The sequence below is a fragment of the Dendropsophus ebraccatus genome, chromosome 7 (assembly GCF_027789765.1).
Source record: "Dendropsophus ebraccatus isolate aDenEbr1 chromosome 7, aDenEbr1.pat, whole genome shotgun sequence".
Taxonomy (NCBI): domain Eukaryota; kingdom Metazoa; phylum Chordata; class Amphibia; order Anura; family Hylidae; genus Dendropsophus; species Dendropsophus ebraccatus.
Window position 1 is genome coordinate 105648149 of NC_091460.1, and position 23442 is coordinate 105671590.

General features: G+C 43.1%; 1 protein-coding gene across 7 annotated transcripts; it reads right to left on the bottom strand.

The window, feature by feature from the left end:
* Positions 1-1431: 1431 nt before the first annotated feature.
* On the bottom strand, positions 1432-23442 carry ENOPH1 (enolase-phosphatase 1). 7 transcript variants are annotated; one of them, XM_069978086.1, is made up of 6 exons: positions 23314-23442; positions 16451-16552; positions 14800-14996; positions 7469-7601; positions 2795-2918; positions 1432-1628 (listed from the first exon to the last, which is right to left on the bottom strand). In XM_069978086.1, exons 1-6 carry the CDS (start codon positions 23425-23427, stop codon positions 1489-1491), a joined length of 810 nt encoding a protein of 269 aa, XP_069834187.1. In that variant the 5' UTR covers positions 23428-23442; the 3' UTR covers positions 1432-1488. The 7 variants fall into 7 exon arrangements, with proteins under 7 accessions (XP_069834187.1, XP_069834186.1, XP_069834190.1 ...); XM_069978085.1 differs by having other exon boundaries at positions 23293-23442; XM_069978089.1 differs by having other exon boundaries at positions 14800-14992; positions 23331-23438.

Sequence of the window (23442 nt, forward strand, 5' to 3'; positions counted from 1 at the left end):
AAAAAAGAAGCCCTTACATAACTTCATTGGCGAAAAAATAAAAATATTACTGCTCTTACAATATGCATGCAATGTGCATGACACAAACAGTTTTTATAGTATAAACTATAGTATAAACTATAAAAAAAGCTATATAAAATGGATATTGCTGTAATTGTACCGACCTGACGAATAACGATAACAATGTTATATGTGACGTATAGTAAACGGCGTACAAAAAATAGTGAAAAACAGATGCTAAACTGTGTTTTTTATTCGTACCACCTCATAAAAAATTTAAATAAATATTGATCAGGGTGTCAGATATCCCCCAGAATGGTACCAATGGAAACGTCAACTTGTCTTACACAAATATTTTGGCACCCCAAGGCCACTGTGACATGGTATAACGGCTAAAAAAACCTGAAATAAAAAAAAAGACCCCAAAATTCACCAGTTCTCAGTCATGTCTGCCGCCTGTGGTTGAGTCAGGTGACGCACTGTGGCCACATATGGGGGATTTCTAGAAACACTGGAATAAGGGAAATCAATAGTGAGTTCCATTTCTCAGTTAGTATTTGCTTTTTTTGAGGAAAAAATTTATTAAAATGTAATATCTGCCCCCCAAAAAATTTAAATTTTAAATTTCCCCTCCAACTTGCTTAAATTTCTGCGAAACACCTAAAAGGTAAATACACTTATGAAATGGTACTTTGAATACTTTGAGGGGTGCAGTTTTCACAGTGGAGGGATTTATGGGGGTAGCTAACATTCAGGCCCCACAAATCCACTTCAGAACTGAACTGGTCCTTACTAAAATCAGAACTGAAATTTTCATGAAAATTTGAAAAATCGCTGCAAAATTTCGAAGCCCTCTAACATCCTAAAAAGTAAAAGGACGTTCACCAAATGACGTCACCATAAAGCAGACATGTTGTAGATGTTGCAGTAATAATTAGTTTATGTGATATGATTATCTGTCTAAGGAAAAGAGAATTTTGAATATAAAGAAACGTAATTTTTTAAAATTTGTGCCCAAATGTGTTTTTTTTTTACAAAAAAACTACTGAGTGTTTCAACTAAAGTATACCACAAACATAAAGAGGAATATGTCAGGAAAAAACACTCTCAGAACAATCGCGATAGTTAAAAGCATTGCAGAGTTATCACTACATAAAGAGAGACAGGTCAGATTTGCAAAAAAGGCCCTGGTCATTAAGGCCAAAACAGGCTGCGGAGGCAAGGGGTTTTATATATATATATATATATATATATATATATATATATATATATATATATATATATACACACACACACACACACAGATTGCATTCCATGGAGATAAACAACACACACAGATTGCATTCCATGGAGATAAACAACTAACCTTTATACTTACATTCAAACATGTACACAGCGCTAAAACCTGTTAGATATCAAACCACTAAAAAATGAGGCAATATAATAGTTTATTTCTAGAATTAGAGCTGAGAAAATATGGGTTGAAGGTCATTGTGAGGATGGCAGGTCAAGCTGAGCAAATGAAGATATAAGATGGTACTGTGACTTCTCTTCATCTGTCAGGGCAGCATTGCCAGGTCTTACTGCAATAGCCACGTGCACACCTGCTTCCCTTGCAGCCTCTGCTTCTGTATAAACAAAGAAATACCAGAATAGAACTATAAATATAATAACCATTATTATAGGAATTAAAACTTTAAAATATACTTGTGAAAAAGAACAAAAAAAAACCCTTTGACATGTCCCTGTGACTGCTATTAATATATAGGGCAACGCACATGTGGGTTCCAGGTGTTGGGACATTATTCCAAGCATTCCATTTTTATTTGAGCACGCTTTACATCTCTAAAAATGGATTCAATAAAAAAAATTTTTGTGGATCACGAAAGAAAAAAATACAGAACCGTGGTCAGAGTTTTTTCTTTTGCAAAAATGGACCTTACAAAATGTATCCTATTTATTTCAATAGCATAAGATTTTTGTTAAAAAATGTTCTCAAACGTTCCCCTTTTTTCTATATATATTTTTTTTTGCTTAATATTTTCCAAATCTCAAATACACACACATGGAAAAATAACTACTTTTGGCTTTCAGGCTAGAATATGTTATTATGTAATGGAAAAGCTGTTAGTCAGCAATAACAAGATACATTTACATGAAGAGATGAGTGAACCTTGAGCACATTTGGGTTCGTCCGAAGCAGCCCTAGGGAGTCCTGGAGAACATGGATACAACCACATCCATGTTTGTATATGAGATCAGCATTACACATCACAAGTAATCAAGCAGCCAGGCTGCATGAATGATCACTGTGTTGTTTGTTTGGCCATTTGTATAAATTGTTATCAGTCTTATCTTCTTAAATTGTTATCAGTTATCTTCTGTTTAGACACAGAGATATTCGGCTGGTAATGATTTTACCGCCCACACAAAAGATCAAATCAGCTAACCGCTGGCTGATTATTAAGTGACTGATACAAAGGATCAGTTTTTCACTCTTTGCCACTCCTATATACACAAAAAATAGGTGACACAAAGGCTGTGGATATCCTAAAAAAATAGACACACCATAAGTCCATCCGAACCATCGGCATTTGATTAGCGGTGGCTGCTGAAGTTGGATAAAGCTCTAAGGCTATGTGGAAAACATGGATATAGTCATTGGCTGTATCCATGTTTTCCAGATAACCTTAGAGCTTTATCTAAGTTCAGCAGCCCCCGCTAATCAAATGCCGAACGTTCGGGTTCGGATGGACTTGAACCCAAACCTAGTTTGCTCATCTCTATTACTTACCCTTAGTGATGTCAGTGAGAAAAAGAATATTCTCAGTGCAGCAACCAATTGCATCCGCAATTCTTCTATAGCTCTGACTTTCTACTTTAGATCCCACAGTGGTGTCGAAATGACCATGAAACAACTGAAAGACATAAGGAGGTGATTAGCTAACGCCAACTGGATGAACCTGTGTATGTACAGCACCCTGTATTGCCTGTGTGTGTATGTGCAGCACCTGGTAGAGCCAGGGACTGTATAGCCTCTGTGTGTATGTGCAGCACCCTGTATAGTCAGGGACTGTATAGCCTCTGTGTGTATGTGCAGCACCCTGTATAGTCAGGGACTGTATAGCCTCTGTGTGTATGTGCAGCACCCTGTTTAGCCTCAGTATGTATGTGCAGCACCTGGTAGAGCCAGGGACTGTATAGCCTCTGTGTGTATGTGCAGCACCCTGTTTAGCCTCAGTATGTATGTGCAGCACCTGGTAGAGCCAGGGACTGTATAGCCTCTGTGTGTATGTGCAGCACCCTGTTTAGCCAGGGACTGTATAGCCTGAGCGTGTATGTGCAGCACCCTGTTTAGCCAGGGACTGTATAGCCTGAGTGTGTATGTGCAGCACCCTGTTAAGCCAGGGCCTGTATAGCCTCTGTGTGTATGTGCAGCAACCTGTATAGCCGGGGACTGTATAGCCTCTGTGTGTATGTGCAGCACCCGTTATAGCCAGGGACTGTATAGCCTCTGTGTGTATGTGCAGCACCCTGTATAGCCTCTCTGTATGTGCAATACACCCTGTATAGTCAGGGACTGTATAGCCTGAGTGTGTATGTGCAGCACCCTGTATAGTCAGGGACTGTATAGCCTGAGTGTGTATGTGCAGCACCCTGTATAGTCAGGGATTATATAGCCTGGGTGTGTATGTGCAGCACCCTGTATAGTCAGGGACTGTATAGCCTGAGTGTGTATGTGCAGCACCCTGTATAGTCAGGGACTGTATAGCCTGAGTGTGTATGTGCAGCACCCTGTATAGCCTCTCTGTATGTGCAGCACCCTGTATATAGTAATAGAAAACTCCGTAGCACTCTTTTCATGCAGCAGTGATAAATAGTTTATTTACAGCGTGATGGAAACTAAGCCAGGTACATATGCAATAATGATGCAAGCAAAAAATTGTTTTGGTAGAGGTGACCGATGACGTTTCGACCCTACCAGGGTCTTTTTCAACGTCGCTGTGGGTAGTGTAGGCAGGAGTGCTCCTGGCGTTCTCCTGTGCGTGTCAAGCATATTGCATATGTACCTGGCTTTGTTCCCATCACGCTGTAAATAAACTATTTATCACTGCTGCATGAAAAGAGTGCTACGGAGTTTTCTATTACTATATATTGGGGTCACAAACCCGTCCGTGAAAAGCACCAACAACCCACACCCGTTGTGCACCCTTACCCCTTTCTACCAGCACCCTGTATAGTCAGGGACTGTATAGCCTCTGTGTGTGTGTGCAGCACCCTGTATAGCCAGGAAATGTATGGCCTCTGTGTGTGTGTGCAGCACCCTGTATAGCCAGGAAATGTATGGCCTCTGTGTGTATGTGCAGCACCCTGTATAGTCAGGGACTGTATAGCCTCTGTGTGTATGTGCAGCACCCGTTATAGCCAGGGACTGTATAGCCTCTATGTGTATGTGCAGCACCCTGTATAGCCTCTCTGTATGTGCAGCACGCTGTATAGTCTCTGTATATATGTACAGCAACCGTTGTACCAGGTAGGATGAATCTAACCAGCTGACTGCTACCTATAGTGCACAGGGCTGGCCAAGGGCGGATTAGTTCCACCGAGGCCAGGGGCATTCCTAGAAACGCTCATTCAGCCAATAATTCACCCAAGTGGCAGTGATCAGCCAAGGACCAGGAAAGCACCTAATTCTCAGATGATTGTATCTTTACAGCTCACTTAAAAATGTATTATTACCGGCCGCACATGTTTTGTGTAAAGGTAAATGAGTGTCAATCTTGCTGATCGGCGATTGTTTACGTCCTTCCATAGCCCCATATTTATTATCACATATATACAGTAAACCTGCTTTGAAGGGGACCCGACATCCTTTACACGCTGCCCAGATCATGGGTGGAATTAAACAGACTGCAGTGTTGCAGAGGAATTATAGTTTTAAAAACTGCTAGGAATGAGGCTCCAACTCATCAGGGTGGTCCCTGGTGGCTTCTCCCTGCTCTGTCAGCCCTGACTGATAGACCTCTCCCTCTTTGAGTGTAAGGAAAGGGGTAGGGGTGAAGCTGCTGGGGACCAGCAGATGACGTACTGCCCTGTTCCCAACAGGTATAATTTCTATTAAATGTTGATGTGTTTCAAAAGAAGTTAGACACCATTGTAGGCTCCTTTTCAGGATGTTGCCTCTAAACCAACAAAGGAAAAATTAGCTCACACTATGCTAGCTCCCCATCATGGTAAAAGACTCCTATAACATTATCTTCTGGCTCCTGGGAATGACCATATGGTACAGATCATCTATTATAAATGGAAAAAAAGCACTGTGGAGGAAAGCATGGTCTCCCTTTTGGATTTACTAATGAGAAAGATCATTGTAATATTGTAAAGGTCAGATAGTGAGATTCTGCTGGTTTCCACACATGTCAATAAGACAATGAAATAATCAAAGTATCCAGTCAGGTGTAAATAAACACAAGGTTACAGTCGTTACTGTATGCTTAGCCCCCTTTGTGTGTACAGTGCTTTCTCTGTGCATTAGATTTTTACACTACAATAGCCTCTCTCAGCCATACATAATCATTTATACCCATTGGCATTTCATGTAAATCAATGAATCTGATCAGACCAACACCAATGCCAAATCGATGAAGTGTGAAGAGCATTGCATTATAGAAATGAAAAGTTATCAAAAGGATTATTATTATATTAACTGGTAAGTATATATTAGACTGTGCGCCTGGATCAGCAATACATATTAGTTTTGGTGACATCTCTTCCAACCTTCTAAATAAACACGTGTATTTCAATGACAAAAGGGCAATAGAGAAGTCTGGCAGTGGATTGTGCCTTGCTGGCAAGCTGAAATTCAACATGTAAACAATTCTGACAATGAGCGAGATATCTCACACACATATATAGGCTATGTTCACACACCGTATATTCTCGTAAAACCACGGCCATTGTACAACGGCAGTGATTTATACAAAAATATACGTCCATTGCTGCCTAGGAATCCCGGCCGGAGCATATACACAAAGTATACGCTCCGACTAGGATCACTAGCGGGACCACAAACAACTGACATGTCAGTTTTCTGCGGCCACTATTCATTGAATAGCGGCCGCAGAAAACCCTGTTAGTGCACACTATGGAGCGAGCGGCTCCAGCCGCATGCTCTATAGTGTTCTGTGGGGAGTTCTGATGCGGGCGTGCATGGATGCCCCCGCATCAGAACACTGCGGTCGAAAAGATTATCCGGCCAGTACCGGCCGGGATCATCTTTTCAGAGACCGGCCATTCCGCACGGAACGGCTGGTCTAATACTGCGTCTGAACATAGCCTAACATTGTATATATACACACACAGTCTCTGCTCTCCCTATAACATTCCAAACCCACCACTGTCGATAACTGAGACTGCATTAGGTTCAGAACATTATCAACAAATGCTGGTGGACTGTTGCTAGACTTGGCAAGGTGATTATGCTCCATTTTATTATTTTACACACAGAGCAAGCCCTAATTTTTTTTTTGTTAAATCGGGGAGCCCCTTAAACAAGACCTATCCAAAGAAATTTAAAAAAAACCCTTTTCAATATCTTATTTGTCAAATTTAGCTAAACATCAGATTGTTAAGGAGCTCAGATATTTAGGTGAACTGCAATGTTATATTTATGGGTTTCCAAAAAGTTGTGATCAAATGTCTTTAAAGGGCCGCCACTATGTTGGGATGCTTCTGCTGTCCCTTCCTAGGTAACTGTTGTTGCCAGTGATAAAGACATCCAAAAGCAAAGTCAAACAGCATCCACAGTAGAGAATTAAGTTTCAAGGATTTAATTACATATAAGTTTCCTGTTTAAATTTGGATGTAATTAAAACCTTAAAACGTAATTTCCTACTGTGGACGCTGTTGGATTTTGCTTTTAAATGATACCATGGCAAGCTTTTGGGATTGCAGACCAGCCTCCACTCCTTCTACACTGGAATCTATTTTCATTGCTGTTGGACCTTCTCCATCGTTTTTGTCACAGAGACAAAAGGTTTGATTGTTTGGGGTGTGAGTTTTCAGACTGCAACCGATCAGAAAAATGAGCTACAAGAAGTCTGTGCTGACGTGCGTTCCTCTCCCCGCTCTGTCTGTCTGACCTGGACGGCCCCACAGATTTTAATTATGCGGCCGTCCAGGTCACATAACACAGAGCCAGGAGAGAAAGTGCTGCATGCAACTTCTCTCAGCTCATTTTCCTGACTGGTCGTAATCTGAATGTTCAGACCGCGACCAATCAAAACTTTAGATGCATCTGTGACATGTCAAAAGTTTTTTTTCTAATGACAGGTACATTTCTAGTAATATCAATGTTAGGACAGCCAATATCTACATGCTCTTATAATGTTAACACTCAAGGATCTGTTTACAAATTATGTTTTACAGGTTAAATATCTAGTAAAGCTATAAAGGATATTGGATGTACCTCAAGAAGATCACCTTCAATTGAGTAACCAAATAAGAGTTTCTGAGCTTCGACACTTCCAGAGGAAAATATATACAACTTCATGCCGGCTTCTTTCCACTTTTTCAGTGCTGGTACCACGTCATCATATACCCTACAATAAAATAGAAGCGTGTTTCATACGGTTTGCAAAGACTGTTAAAAGTAGAAGCAGTATAATTGTGTGGCAATGTAGAAAGGCAAATCAGCTCACCATGTGTGCAATAGTCAGTGGTGCTGGTCCTCAATTACGTCTGGAGCAGGTGGAAGGAAACAGAGATCCGGGCCATTTTCCGGTGGCAATAGGTAAAAAGTGGAAGTCCACAGCTCCAAGTAAAATGTAAAGTCTTTATTTAGAAATCCTCTTAAAATCCAAACATAACAATAAAAAACACGCCGACGCGTTTCAGGACACTGGTCCCTTAATCATGGCAAATTTATACTGAATATTACAAGCTTTTATAAGAGGATATGACCAGTATGTTACAAGGGATACGCCCCCCAAAAGGGAGGAGAAAAACATCACATGATGCTAACAGGTGTGTGCTAATAGTTGAATTAAACATATTTATACAACTTATATACAATATAAATATATACAAGAGTAAATTACAAATGCCCAAAAAAAAAAAAAAAAATTTACAAATGCAAAAAAAAAAAAAAAAATTCAAAAAAAAAAAAAAAAGTGGTCTAATAAATGAAGGAGAGATCATTTCTGTAATTAAGACCCTGGGGAATGCGTGCATTTTTTCTCCCATGATAACAGTACAGAGGCAGCTACTGACAGGAACCCCACCTGTGATCTTAATCAAGTGGGTTCGGGTAATATCCCGTTGGATATGCCATTTAGAGATCAAGTGGGGGTACAATCTCTCTTAGACCTTCAGGCTTATACAGCATCCATTGCAGATACGGTTGACAGTACTACTAACAGACTATATATACCTAATCCATCGTTCTATCCTATTCTGTCCCGTACACCTGCAATGGATGTCTTCCAACATAAAGTGGAAGAAGCCTTGGTTGATTTGGAACGCAGTGTCTCCGGGTGTAGATCTACTGGCAATCTCTCTGGTGTACATAGAAAAGCTCTTATGGAGCTAAAAAATAATCCCCATATTGTTGTCCGCCAGTCGGACAAAGGGGGGTCTGTAGTTGTGTTGGATAAATCTTTGTACACCAGGGAGGTCACCAAGATCCTTAGTGATAACACTACGTATAAAACCTTACCATTTAACCCTACGGATGTTGTGTCCCGTAAACTTACTGGGGTCTTGGATGTGGGCTTGGAGGCTGGGTTTTTGGACCAAAAACTGGTAGATTTTCTTTTTGTTAAAAATCCTTTGGTCCCCATTTTCCATGCCCTACCCAAGACCCACAAACAGACGTTTCCACCACCCCTGCGACCCATTGTTTCAGGAGTGGGCTCTGTATTGGAACATCTATGTGCTTGGGTTGACGACTTACTCCAGCCCCTCGTGAAAAGGACAAATGGTTACATTAGAGACAGTAAAAGCTTACTAGCGATAGTGGAGTCTCTTCCGTGCCCTGAGGGATGTAGTTTTCTTTCCTGTGACGTTGCTGCCCTTTACCCAAGTATTCCCCACGATAAGGCCCTTCTAGCTTTACGCTATCATATGCAAAAATACAGTAATTACAGTCAGGGCCTCCAAGAGTATATTATTTATGTGGTGGAATTTTTGCTTTCTCACAATTTTTTTCGTTTTGGTGATCAGTTTTATGTTCAGATTGTTGGCTGCCCTATGGGAGCTAAATTCTCCCCTTCTTTAGCCAATCTGTACATGTCCTACTGGGAGGAGGTCGTCATATACAATACCAACAATCCCTTTCTACAGTATATCTCCTGGTACGGGAGGTATATAGACGACCTCCTCCTAGTGTGGACAGGTACGGCTGGTGATGCTCATGATTTTGTTACATTCCTCAATACCAACAGTTTGAATTTAAAGTTCACTTTTCAGTTTGATTCAGAAAAAATGTCTTTTTTGGATGTTCTGTTGTTTTTTTCAGGGAGGTAAGATACACAGTAGCCTATATCGCAAACCCAGTGCGGGCAATGGCCTTCTGCATGCATCTAGCCACCATCCACCCCATGTTGTTGAAAATTTACCCATTGGGGAATTTATAAGGACCATTCGGAGTAGCTCCGATCGTTCCTTATATGATTCAGCCTGTAGGGATCTTACGTATCGCCTCAAGTCCAGGGGTTACACCATGTTTACTATTAATAGAGCTAAAGCCATAGCTGAGAAAAACACCAGATCGTTTCACTTACAGGATAGAGCTACACGCAGTAAACACCTCTCTAGCCCTTCCCATAACATGCCCTCCTTGGTATTTTCTACACCATTTAGCCCACAATATAAAACTATTTGCAACATTGTTCGTAAATATATACCTTTGTTATATCAGGATGCAACATGCGAAACCATTCTATCTACAGGGATTAAATGTGTAGCTCGTAGAGGGGTTACTTTGGGCAATGTACTTTCGCCGAGTGTACTTCCAGAGAACAAGCCAGTCAGCCAAACATGGTTACATATTCTAGGCTGCCATAAGTGTGCTTTATCTCGTTGTCCCTTATGTCGTTTTATTACTAATCAGTCTGTTTTTTGTTCTATTGCAACCGGCATTTCTTACCCTATTAAATCCTTTCTCAATTGCAATTCTACCTTTGTGATCTATCTGGCGGAATGTAGACAATGTCGATTGCAATATGTGGGTTCCACAAAACGTAAGCTAAAAACCAGATTTGCTGAACATCTTTCTGATGCGGTTTCTGTACGTACTCGCACATCCAGCAAGTCTATGTCTGGTTTGTCCAAGCATTTTGCTGAAGTGCATGGGGGCGTGTGCAGTAGTCTGTCCATGTGTGCTATCGAGCAAGTCCGTCCACCCTTGAGAGGTGGTGACCTTGTTCACACACTGAGAAAGCGAGAGGCGTTTTGGATTTTGCGGTTATGTACACGCATTCCCCAGGGTCTTAATTACAGAAATGATCTCTCCTTCATTTATTAGACCACTTTTTTTTTTTTTTTGAATTTTTTTTTTTTTTTTTTTGGTTTTTTAATTTTTTTTTTTTTTTTTTGGGATTTGTAATTTACTCTTGTATATATTTATATTGTATATAAGTTGTATAAATATGTTTAATTCAACTATTAGCACACACCTGTTAGCATCATGTGATGTTTTTCTCCTCCCTTTTGGGGGGCGTATCCCTTGTAACATACTGGTCATATCCTCTTATAAAAGCTTGTAATATTCAGTATAAATTTGCCATGATTAAGGGACCAGTGTCCTGAAACGCGTCGGCGTGTTTTTTATTGTTATGTTTGGATTTTAAGAGGATTTCTAAATAAAGACTTTACATTTTACTTGGAGCTGTGGACTTCCACTTTTTACCTATAATTGTGTGGCAACCTATTCACTAGATACATTTTCCAGTACAAGTTACGCTCTCACTAAAGGCAAAGGCTGTCCAATGTTTGTTCCTGATAAAACATTTATTTATACCTTTATGTTTAAAAAAAACCCAAAAAACTTAAAGAGTCACTGTCGTATTTTTTTTTTTTTTTTTTTTTTTGCAGAAATCAATAGTCCAGGCGATTTTAAGAAACTTTGTAATTGGGTTTATTAGCCAAATCTGCCATTATCTGCATGTAAAAAGCCTTTTCCCAGGTCCCCCCCTCCTTCCTCTTTTTCATCCACTCCAAAAAATCTGAAAATTGTGACTTGTTGCAGGAGTCGTACCCTGTCTGCTCTAGGGAGAGGGGAGGGGGGAGGAGGAAGGAGGGAGTTAGCCGGCAGCAGAAAGCAAATAACAGAGGATTACAGGCACGGAGCTGGGTGACAGCTGTAATCTGAGCTCAGACAGGTCACTGGTGATGGTCAGAAGAGATAACGGTGAGGGATTTGTAGATTAACTCTTTGTTGTCCTGTTTTGGTCTTTTCTTTAGCTCTCTCCATAGGAGAACAATGAAGACAGGGGGGAGAGCTTCAAACTGCTTTTTCATGATAAAAATGCATTTTTCGGATAATAAACCCAATTACAAAGTTTCTTAAAATCGCCTGGACTATTGATTTCTGCAAAAAAAAAATTCACGACAGTGACACTTTAAAGTCTAAAAGTCTAAAGAAGCAAAGAAAAACAGCAATGAACATTAAATACGCAGAAATATGACAGTTCTACCTGTGACCACCAGATGGCAAAAAAGAGACATTGTACTCATACTGGGTTTCTGATGCACTATTAGGCCAAGACCAAACAAAGCAGAAATGTTAGATCCAGTGATTGTTTGGGTGGCTGTTCTCAGGCAATAATTGGGCTAAGGGTCCTTTCAACAAGAGCCCTTGTACATAGTCGATAAGCTATTGTATTGAGCAGCTATGTGTCCAGATAAAAGGACCCACAGAGGGCATATGGCGATGTGCTACAGACTGTAATCACAGAACTCCCAACATCATGTATCATTATGATGGCGGGAATGGCAAAACTGTTTAAATGTTTGCACTACTGTACTCACACAGCCACAGACTGTACACAGGCACAGTATGGCTGTTTTTTAAATATTGAGGATCAAATTTGTGGGTAAAACTCACCCTAACTGTTGTCATAATAGATGCAAAAGTACATGAGTTGTCATCAGGCTTTTCCATATTTTCTAGAGCCAGAAAAGAAAATGCTAAAAAACGCATATTCCTATGTGGACTAGAGCAGTCCGATGGCCTCACTGACACACCAGATGCCTTGAATGATTCCAATGAGAACAATAGGATCAGTTCTAGCATATGTTTCCCTATGACATTTTAATAGCAGGCAGAAGGAAACCGAGCCTGATCACACGAAAAGTGAAAATGGGGCCTCAGCAGCTCTGATCAATTTTTTGGTGGAGGAAAAAAAAGGGACGGGTGGCTGGAGGTGGTGTAAAAATTATAGACTAACTATACTCACCTACTTTAATCCCCTTCAACTGCCGCGCCAAGGCTTTCATGTTCCTGCTGGTCAAAGCTTCTTCCTGGCTTTTGTGATGTGCCAATTCCACAGGAACTGCCCACTAAGCCCATCACTGACTAAAGGAGGACACTAGTGGAACAGTACCTGTGGATTTGGCCTGTCACAGGGACTAGGAAGACTCCTTGATCATAAGAGGACTGGGAGCGTCGACATGGCAGATAGAGGGGACTGAGGTAGGCAAGTATAGCTTGAATATTTTAACACAACCTCTAGCCATGTAGAATTTTTTTTCCACAATCTCTGGAAAACCCCTTTAAAGCTCTTTTTGATTTTAATGGAAGCTGAAAACAGCAGTTCTTGAAGACAGCATTCTGTTAAAGTTGATGATAAAAAAAGGAAAAATAAGCAAAAGTAAAATGAATAACTTTGACAATGCATTCAAAGCAGATGCAAAACGGCAAGTTTTGTTGGGGTGTTTTCAGTATGCATTGTTTTGTGGTTCAAGGACAGACAAATAGTGAACTGTTCATTGCATGTTGGACAAGCAGGATACACTGATGTGCATGAGGGGTACTGGCTACAGAGCACAAACTGCTGCTCAGAATATTGCTGGCTATTACACAACGGTGTCAGAAGGCACAGTGCATCGCAGCCTGGTGCATAGAGGGCTAGACTAGGCTGATCAGAATTCCCATGCTGACCCCTGTCTACTGCTAAAAGTGCTCACAATTGGCACATAAGCATCAGTACTGTGCCACTGAGCTAGGGATAAAATTGTCTTACTGATCACATTTTCTTTTATATCAAGTGGACAGCCTAGTGCATGTGTGTCTCTTACAGAGGAAAGAAATGGTACCAGGATGCACTTTAGGCAGAGGGCAAGATGGTGGAGGCAATGTTATGCTGGGAAACCTAGGGATTCAGCATTTAAGTGAATGTTACTTAGACACAAACCACCTACCTAAATATTGTGTTACCCCTACATGACAATGGAATTCCCTAATGGCAGTCCGTAGTAAGACTCTTTTACACAGGCTGATTTACAGCCAGGAGTATTGCTAGAAACAATCAAGGAAAATGGCCAATGCTTGGCTAATCAGGTCTTAAGAGGGGGCTTTTAAATTTATGGTTGTCTGGCACACATTGTCCTGTGTAAACATCACGAGGATGTGAGGCCGATAAGGATAAAAGAAAACTGACAGCACAGGTGTATGTGGGATATACTGAACATATAGGATATGTATATATTTGTGCTGTCACTTTAAAGATCACAAGCAGCAGTGTATACTTACATCCGCGCTGTTTGTGATCCAGCATGTCTCCTCCAGTCCCTCTCTCCTCTAGAATGATATACAGCCAGAGGAGGCAGGGCCTGTAGATACATGTGGCAGCTGGACCGAAGGAGATGTGCTAGATCTATAGCACAGATATATACATATGCTATATGTACAGTATATCCTATATTTATCTGTGCTGTTAGTCTTCCGGGCTGTACACGAACAACACAAGGATCGTTCTTGCAGCCTGGGCCCCTTGATTTGTTATGCTGTGTAAAAGTAACAACTTTACATAGCGATTTATATTCTCATCTAAACGTCTATCATTTAAAAAGAAAAAATTATCGTTTGACGTTCATTAAATGAGTGCTTAAGCGATTTATCCGTACACGTAAAAGGACCTTTAGTTGCTTCAGTGGGACATGGGATCTCTGTGCTCATTATCCATAAAGGGTCTCAACATATAAGTAACATTTACACAGTATTATGCTGATATCGCTAAGCAGTTTAATACATATACAGTTAATATGTAAGTATCTTTAATTTATTAATATATTTATTAATTTCAAGTGAATCTGTGACCCTCTGACAGAGCTGGTGGTACCGCTGGATAGATGAATGAAAGCCTTTAGAATATACCTTTATTGCCTTTGTCTGTGTTTCTATCTTGATTTAAAAAAAAAAAAACACCTTTATTTGGGCTGTAAATAGTGTCAAAGAGGAATTCTATTATTCCCGGGGCCTTAGCATCACTATGCCTCATCGTGCTGTATGTCTACCCTTGCATAATCAGCGACATGCACTGTGCATATAACACAGTGGTTTATAGTGGTGCTAGAGCTCGGGGAACATTAGGTTCCGCCTCTTTGACACTATTTAAAAAAATGAATACTTTTTTTTATGAAAATAAAAACAGACACAGGAAGAAAAGGGATGTTGTAAATGCTTTCATTGATATCTATCCAGTGGGGTGCTGCCAGATTGGTAAGCTGTTAGGGGTGTGTGGGGATGTCAGAGATTCACTTTAATAATTATAAGGAAATACAGAACATAACACTTACTCTCCCTTAATTTTGCCAGTAGCGTACGCAGATCTCCACATGTGGCCCTGAAGTTGTTTGAGAGCGGTTGTTTTCCTATCCAGCGACATCTGCCAATGAACATTATCAACCACACCCTTGATAACCTGTAACTCCGGTTTATGGTCTGTATTGCTGGGAATGGGCACAAATCCTTTCAGTCCACTGTCTTTTTCTGCCTTACAAACAAACAAAAACAAACAAAAAAACAAAAACAAATGTTCACTTGTATTGTTTTATTTTGTACAAAAAAAAAACGCAAATAAGTTTCACACATTATATATATACTTACATATATATACACACACACACATACATATATATACCCCCCCCCCCCAGCCTGCACCTGGCACTGTGTCGCCTCACTGCACTGACTGGCGGAAGTATACAGTAATATCACTGACTTCAGCAGTCATGTGTACTCCCTCTCACAGTTCCGCCATGGCTGGTGTGGTAACAACATGAAATAACGCATAGAGGAGACAGCACTTGTAAATAAAAAAATTGTGGTTTTATTCACACCCTTGCGACGTTTTGGCTAAACACACTAGCCTTTCTCAAGCTTGGCTTGAGAAAGGCTAGTGTGTTTAGCCGAAAATGTCGCAATAAAACCACGATTTTCTCATCTACAAGTGCTGTCTCCTTTATGAGTTTTTTGGATGGTCCGGATGTCAAGTCTAATCTGGTGAGGCGTGCACTATCCTATTTCTTCTATATGACTCTGCAAAACGCTGGTGCTGTTACTTCTCTTGTAAGGGCCCTATTACATGGGACGATTATCGTGCAAAAAAACGTTATATCGTTTGAATTTAAACAATAATCCTTCTGTGTAATTGCAGGCAACGATCGAAAAATTGTTCAGATGTCGTTGATCGTTAATTTAGATCTGAACCTAAAATTAACGTTAATCGTTCGCTGTAATTCCACGTTCGTTCGCTCAAGTTCCGCATTTTTTCACTAATCGTTCAGTGTAGTTGCACATTGCCCATTGTTTTCATGAGATCAGAAAGAATAAACGATCATAATAACGATCGTAATAACGATCGTATCTTACGATTATCGTTCTGTGTAATATGGTGAACGATTTCAGGTTAACGATAAACAATCTTGTTTGCGATCATTTATCATTAAATGTTAAAAATCGCTCCGTGTAATAGGACCATAATTATTGGTAACAACATGAGACAGGGAGCAAGCAGAAGGATGAGTAGACTTTCTTTCCTGTTGGTCCACCCCTTCCTGAAAAGAGCTGGACAACCCCAAAGGGGAACAACAGTCATTATTTTCCCAAATCAGCTGGTGTCAGAAAATTATATAGATTAGCAATTGAAAATCTGCAATCTTCCAGTACTTATCAGCTGATGTATGCTCTGCAGGAAGTGGTGTATTCTTTTCAGTCTAACACAGTGCACTCTGCTGCCACCTCTGTCCATGACAGTTCCTGACATGGACAGGGTGGCAGCAGAGAGCACTTTGTCAGACTGGAAAGAATACCCCACTTCATACAGGACATATAGCAGCTGATAAGTACTGGAAGACTGGAGATTTTTAAATGGAAGTAAATTACAATTCTATATAACTTTCTGACACCCAGGAAGCATAGACTCCAGCCATGCAATGAACACGGTTCAACCTGTAATCTTAGCTGCCGCACATCTTCCTGACATTCCCCCTCGTGCCAGTGCTTCTGCAGGTAATCTTCAATATTGTCTTGTATATAAGGGAACAAGATGTCCTAAGGGAAAGAACGACAACATTAAAGCCTGTAAAGTGCCTAAACAAATCAAGTTGTCAATACAAAAAATATTTAGCTTCTGACAATTCAGTAGTTACTGCTCATGTAATAACAGATCGGGACAGGCCTACATGAACTGGAGCAGTCTCGCCCTCCTCTTAGTGACTGTTTCATTAAATTATGTAACTAGCTGGCACACAGATGCTATTACAAGGGCACAGGGATGGGCGCAATTCTCTCCTCATGCCAGAAGCTGGTGCGTAAGCTTCTGTTACATTGGGACATAGTAATGTAGAATGAGGCCTTGTCCATACATCTGTGCGCAAGGCCATAATGCACGCGGCCTGCTGATGTGCCGCTCACAATCACAGACTGTGCATTTAAAGTCTATAGACCCCGTATAAGTGCAGGTCCTATTTTGTTTGCTGTCCAGGCTCTGGGTAAATACTTTAAAGGGAGACTATCAGGTACCTGTAGTGGCAAAGCTGCACATTCCAGTGCAGTCTCCTTATTTCTCTCCATGGTGCTGTTTTCCTGTAGTTTTATCCGAATATAATCTGCAAATCACTCTGTTGGCTGCACTGGGGGCATTCCTCAGTGCGCTGTCCCGTCAGCCTGCCCGCTGGCTCCTACTTCTGCGTAGCCATGTCTATCTCCTATGCATAAGTAGGAGGAGATGCAGGAGGCGGCGAGTGGCACAGTGTAACGAGGGGCTCAGGAACACCCCAGTGAAACTGAACAGAGTAATTTGCATATTATCGTTGCATCAGACTACAGGAATCCGGCGCCACAGAGAGAAGTAAGTATGTACAGAACTGCTTATAATTCCCTTTTAAAAGAGTAGTCTAGAGAAAAAAAATTATTAAAAATCACCTGGCGCCATAAAGTTATACAGATTTATAAATTACATCTATTTAAAAATCTTAGGTCTTCCAGTACTTATCAGCTGCTGTTTGTCCTACAAGAAATTATGTTTTCTTTTCATTTCTCTCTTCTGCCACCTTTGTCCGTGTCAGGAACTGTCCAGAGCAGGAAAGATTTTCTATGGGGATTTGCTACTGCTCTGGACACTTCCTGACATGGACAAAAGTGGCAGCAGAGAGCACTGTGTCAGACTGGAAAGAATACACCACCTCCTGCAGGACATACAGCAGCTGATAAGTACTGGATTTTTAAATAGAAGCATTTTATAAATCTGTATAACTTTCTGACATCAGTTGATTTAAAGAAAAAGAATTTCATCAGAGTTTCCCTGTAAGTAACTATGAAGAATATCTCTGTCATGTATAAATTATGTCTCTGGTACATCTGGCAAGTATAAATATATATGCCTCAACAGTGACAAACTCTTTTAAGCGACTCTGTACCCACAATCTGACCCTCCCAAACCACTTGTACCTTCGGATAGCTGCTTTTAATCCAAGATCTGTCCTGGGGTCCGTTCGGCAGATGATGCAGTTATTGTCCTAAAAACAACTTTTAGGGTACAAACCCACTTGGCGGGTCTGCAGCGAGTCTCCATGCTGCGTTTTTGCAGCGAGACTGGCTGCAAATCCCGGCCCTATACTTTTAATGGCAGACAAACACGCAGCAGGGATGTACATCCCTGCTGCGAGTTTGTCTGCAGCCCGCCCCATTAACTCCCCGGCCGCCGGAGCTGATACTTCACCTGATCCCAGCTCCGGCGGTTCCCGATGTCTTCAGCAAGCCGGAGCGGGGACCAGGTGAGGTATATGCTCCAGCCAGCCGCCCGCAGCCCCGGCCGCCCGATCGCCCCCCCCCCCCCCCCCCCGCAGCCCGATCGCCCCCCCGCAGCCCTGGCCGCCTGATCGCCCCCCCCCGCAGCAGCGATCGCACGCCCCCCCGCAGCAGCGATCGCTTACACGCCCCCCTGCAGCCCCGGCCGCTCGATCGGGTGGGCGTGCGATCGGTGCTGCGGGGGGGCGTGCGATCGGTGCTGCGGGGGGGGGGGGGGGGGGGGGGGGGGGGCGATCGGGCGTCCGGGGGGGGGGGGCGATCGGGCATCCGGGGCTGCGGGGGGGGGGCGATCGAGCGGCCGGGGCTGCGGGGGGGCGTGCGATCGGTGCTGCGCGGGGGGGGGGGGGGGGGGCGATGGGGCGGCCGGGGCTGCGGGGGGGGGGGGGGGGGGCGATGGGGCGGCCAGGGCTGCGATCGGGCGGCCGGGGCTGCGGGCGGCTGGCTGAAGCATATACTTCACCTGGTCCCTGCTCCGGCTTGCTGAAGACATCGGGAACCGCCGGAGCCGGGATCAGGTGAAGTATCAGCTCCGGCGGCTGGGGGGTTAATGGGGTGGGCTGCAGACAAACTCGCAGCAGGGATGTACATCCCTGCTGCGTGTTTGTCTGCCATTAAAAGCATAGGGCCGGGATCTGCAGCGAGTCTCGCTGCAAAAACGCAGCATGGAGACTCGCTGCAGACCCGCCAGGTGGGTTTGTAACCTTAAACTTGCAGCCCTGTGTCAAATTGGCGTGGCCTAGAGTACCCATGCCCTAGGATTGCACCGCCTCCCCGTCCCTCCTCATCATTAGGAATGCCCTGGGCTGGATTTTTCCTATTCATCACCTGTGTGAGCACTGCACATGCGCTGGATCATTAAGGCACCTGTGCAGTGTTCACACAAATGAGGAATGGAAAAAAAAATCCTGCCAGTGGCATTCCTAATGAAGAAGAAGGAGGGACGGAGAGGTGGTGCAAGACCAGGCTGAGCAGTGACAGTAAAGGGACACTTTACAAGTGCACAACAAATTTGTATTGGTCAAATCTGCTCCATTATTTTCATAAAGAGATTATTCCTACTATCCAAGGAACAGACAAAGTCCCTTTTAATTGCAATTGTTACAATTACAAAGGAGCCATATGTGGTGGCTGCTCTTCTTTCACTGCTGATCACAAGGTTACAATGAAAGTATCAAGGGAATTGGCAGGAAAAAAACCCTCCTGAATCTCCATTTTTAGCAGCTTGAGAGCACATCAGGCTTCATAAAGCGTATTATTTCACCAGGTGTACGTGCCAATTCAGCCGCATCCTGAGGGACAGTAAATGACAGCCTAATGATCGGCAATGGAACCAAAATATAACGATTACATTTGTAGTGTTTGCAACTAGAAGGAAGATTGTGCACTTACACAAGACCCCTGGGAACATGAGGAGAGCATGGCGGGCTCCTGTACACCAGCTACCTAGAGGGAGGAGATCCCACTGCCCCCATCAACATTCAGGGATCGTACTGGCAGATCAGTGCGTAACAAAAACATCTGTTCTCCTTATCTGGTTTCTCCTGTATCTTATTACAGGGAGTGGTCTGCCAGGGAGTCAGGATTTACATACAGCATATATTATATGCAGCCTTCATTTTAGCATCTATTTATTTTCTCCTAAAATGTCCCTGCCATTTAACAAAACTTTACATTGTTGGGGTCCAAGTGTTAAGACCCCACCGATCATTAGAAAGAGAAGCACGCCGCTGTGCACTTCCCTCCTCAACTCTCTGCAATCTGTGTGCAGTTGTAGGAGATGGGCTCCACTATAAGGACGGGTTCAGACAACGGAATTCTCACGGATAAATTCCGCAGAATTCCGTCGCCTGTACGCGGTCACGGGCGCACGCCTTTCCGCCGGCTCTATAGACACCATTCTATGGGCCGTCTGATTCCGCATTCCGCCGAAAGAATTGTCATGTCAATTCTTTCGGCGTAATGCGGAATCAGCCGGCCCATAGAACGGTGTCTATGGAGCCGTCGGAAAGGCGCGCGTACAGGCGACGGAATTCCGTGGAATTTATCCGCGAGAATTCCGTAGTCTAAACCCGCCCTAAGTCTATGAAGCCACTGCCAGGAATGGATCACAAGGGGAGACATGATATATAGTTAAGTCCTTGACGCATACTTGCTCCAACACAAGCCATATTGCACAGATGCTTCGAAGGGGTAGTACTCAGGACCATGTGACTAACCCCTAATGCCAAGTAGGACCAACCACAATCACATTATCATGCACATTCTGAGAACAGCTGCACATTTGCTGTGCATGTGGTGCAGATATTTAGAGTGCCTTTACACAGAGAGATTTATCTAACAGTTTTTTAAGCCAAAGCCAGGAATGGATTTTGGGAGAGGAGAAATCTCAGTTTTTCCTTTATAACCTGTTGATAGATCTCCCCATGTAGTATAGAGACCTATCAAAACTGAAGGGGCAGGCAGAAGGCACTAGGGACTGTCTTGCAGACTTGTGGTTCAGCCAGAAGAAAGTGATCCAGTTTCCCTTTAAAGAGGTAGTGCGGCGTTTAACATTTATTCACTAAATAAAGTAAATGTTATTTAAGTAAATGGCGCCCTTTCCCGTGTCACCCCCACCCGGGAAGTGTGGTGCGGTATACTTGGGTCGACGACGTCATCTTCAGGAGGCCGGCCGGATCGCTCCAGCTGTCCCTCATGCCTTGCCCCCCCTCTGCCGCGTCATCAGCTGCTCAGTCGCGATTGCCTGAGCATAACTGTGCTCAGCCAATAGCGGCTGAGCAGCTGATGACGCGGCAGACGGGGGCTGGCCTCCCAAAGATGACGTCGACGACCCAAGTAAGCGGCTGGGGTCGACAGAAATTCAGTAAGTATACCGCATCACACTTCCGGGGTAGGTGGGGAAACAGGGAAGGGGGCCGTTCACTTAAATAACACACATTACAAAGTTGTATAACTATGTAATGTGTGTTATTTAGTAAATAAAAGTAAAAAGCTGCACTACCCCTTTAAAATCAGCCCTGCAGATCAATATCACACAGTAGCTACCACTGTGTGTAGATGAGCGGTCCAGAATCCTTTACTTTGAATATACTTTGCTGATACTGGAAACGTAGGAAATGTCCTGACCAGTTCTCAGGACTGAACTTTCATGTCACTATACATGTCTATTACTATATATGTTACTACTAGAAATGAGCGAATATACAGTAACGACGAAGCGAAGCCCTTCATCCCTATCTGTATTCCGCTCATCGGGCTTCGGTGCTTTGAAGTGTGCTCGGCTCTATGCCGATCCTCCCCAGGTTCTGGGAAAAGATGGATCCTGTCCTGGGAATCTTCTCCCAGTTTCCCAGGATGGGATCCATCTTTTTTCCAGCACCTGGGAAGGAGCGGCATGGAGCGGAGCACACTTCAAAGCACCGAAGCCCGATGAGCGGAATACAGATAGGGACGAAGCGATTCACTTCGTTGTTACTGTATATTTTCTCATCCCTAGTTACTACATCCAGTAATAGAGTTATGGTACCAGCACAGATCACTGGACTGAACCTTCATGTCACTATACAGGTCTATTACTATACATGTCTATGATTGTAGCTGGACTGAACCTTCATGTCACTATACATGTCTATTACTATACATGTCTATGACTGTAGCTGGACTGAACCCTCATGTCACTATACAGGTCTATTACTATCCATGTCTATGACTGTAGCTGGACTGAACCCTCATGTCACTATACAGGTCTATTACTATCCATGTCTATGACTGTAGCTGGACTGAACCTTCATGTCACTATACAGGTCTATTACTATACATGTCTATGACTGTAGCTGGACTGAACCTTCATGTCACTATACAGGTCTATTACTATCCATGTCTATGACTGTAGCTGGACTGAACCTTCATGTCACTATACAGGTCTATTACTATCCATGTCTATGACTGTAGCTGGACTGAACCTTCATGTCACTATACAGGTCTATTACTATCCATGTCTATGACTGTAGCTGGACTGAACCTTCATGTCACTATACAGGTCTATTACTATCCATGTCTATGACTGTAGCTGGACTGAACCCTCATGTCACTATACAGGTCTATTACTATCCATGTCTATGACTGTAGCTGGACTGAACCCTCATGTCACTATACAGGTCTATTACTATCCATGTCTATGACTGTAGCTGGACTGAACCTTCATGTCACTATACAGGTCTATTACTATCCATGTCTATGACTGTAGCTGGACTGAACCCTCATGTCACTATACAGGTCTATTACTATCCATGTCTATGACTGTAGCTGGACTGAACCTTCATGTCACTATACAGGTCTATTACTATACATGTCTATGACTGTAGCTGGACTGAACCCTCATGTCACTATACAGGTCTATTACTATACATGTCTATGACTGTAGCTGGACTGAACCCTCATGTCACTATACAGGTCTATTACTATCCATGTCTATGACTGTAGCTGGACTGAACCCTCATGTCACTATACAGGTCTATTACTATCCATGTCTATGACTGTAGCTGGACTGAACCCTCATGTCACTATCCATGTCTCTATCAGATGTTCCTATACCCAGGAATAGAGGTCCGGTACCAGCACAGATGACTATAGGGGATCACCCCAGTAGAACAGCTGGTGCCCCCAGTACTGTACGGTGTATGAGGTGATGGCGGGGCACGGGAGGCCAGGCACAGCCTTACCTTCACAAAGGTGATGGGGGTGGTGGTGCCCTCTATATCTAGCAGGATGGCGGTGACGCCGGGAGGCACGGGGAGCGCCATCTTCCCTCACGCCACTAGTCGGTGGTCAGAGCGGAAGCCGCTGTACAGAGGGGAGGGGACGGCGCCGTCACAATAACCAGAGGGTATAGGCATGGCTGCCGCATTCATCACCGCACAGCGCGCACATTTTATTAGGGATGTCAGTGCAGTGTGTGAGTGACAGCATTACCCTGTTATTACCACATTATTGCCTGTACACACCACCCGAGCGCCATTACCCGCTGCGCATATTATTCGCAGGCCCCCATTGTCTGCCTTCTTCTCGAGGTGGCGCAACACCCAGCGGGGAGTACTTCCGGTGGGCCTGCGTTCCATCGCTTCGTCTGCGGC

Bases quoted from the DNA above. Each gene is read 5' to 3' on its own strand.
- ENOPH1 (XM_069978085.1), bottom strand. From the start codon at position 23,427: ATGGAACGCAGGCCCACCGGAAGTACTCCCCGCTGGGTGTTGCGCCAC. The intron at 7,602-14,799 runs GTAAGTGTTATG...ATTTTATTGTAG, and splicing joins ACTGGCAAAATTAAGGGAGA to GGTATATGATGACGTGGTAC. The intron at 2,919-7,468 runs GTACATCCAATA...TATGTCTTTCAG, and splicing joins TTGAAGGTGATCTTCTTGAG to TTGTTTCATGGTCATTTCGA.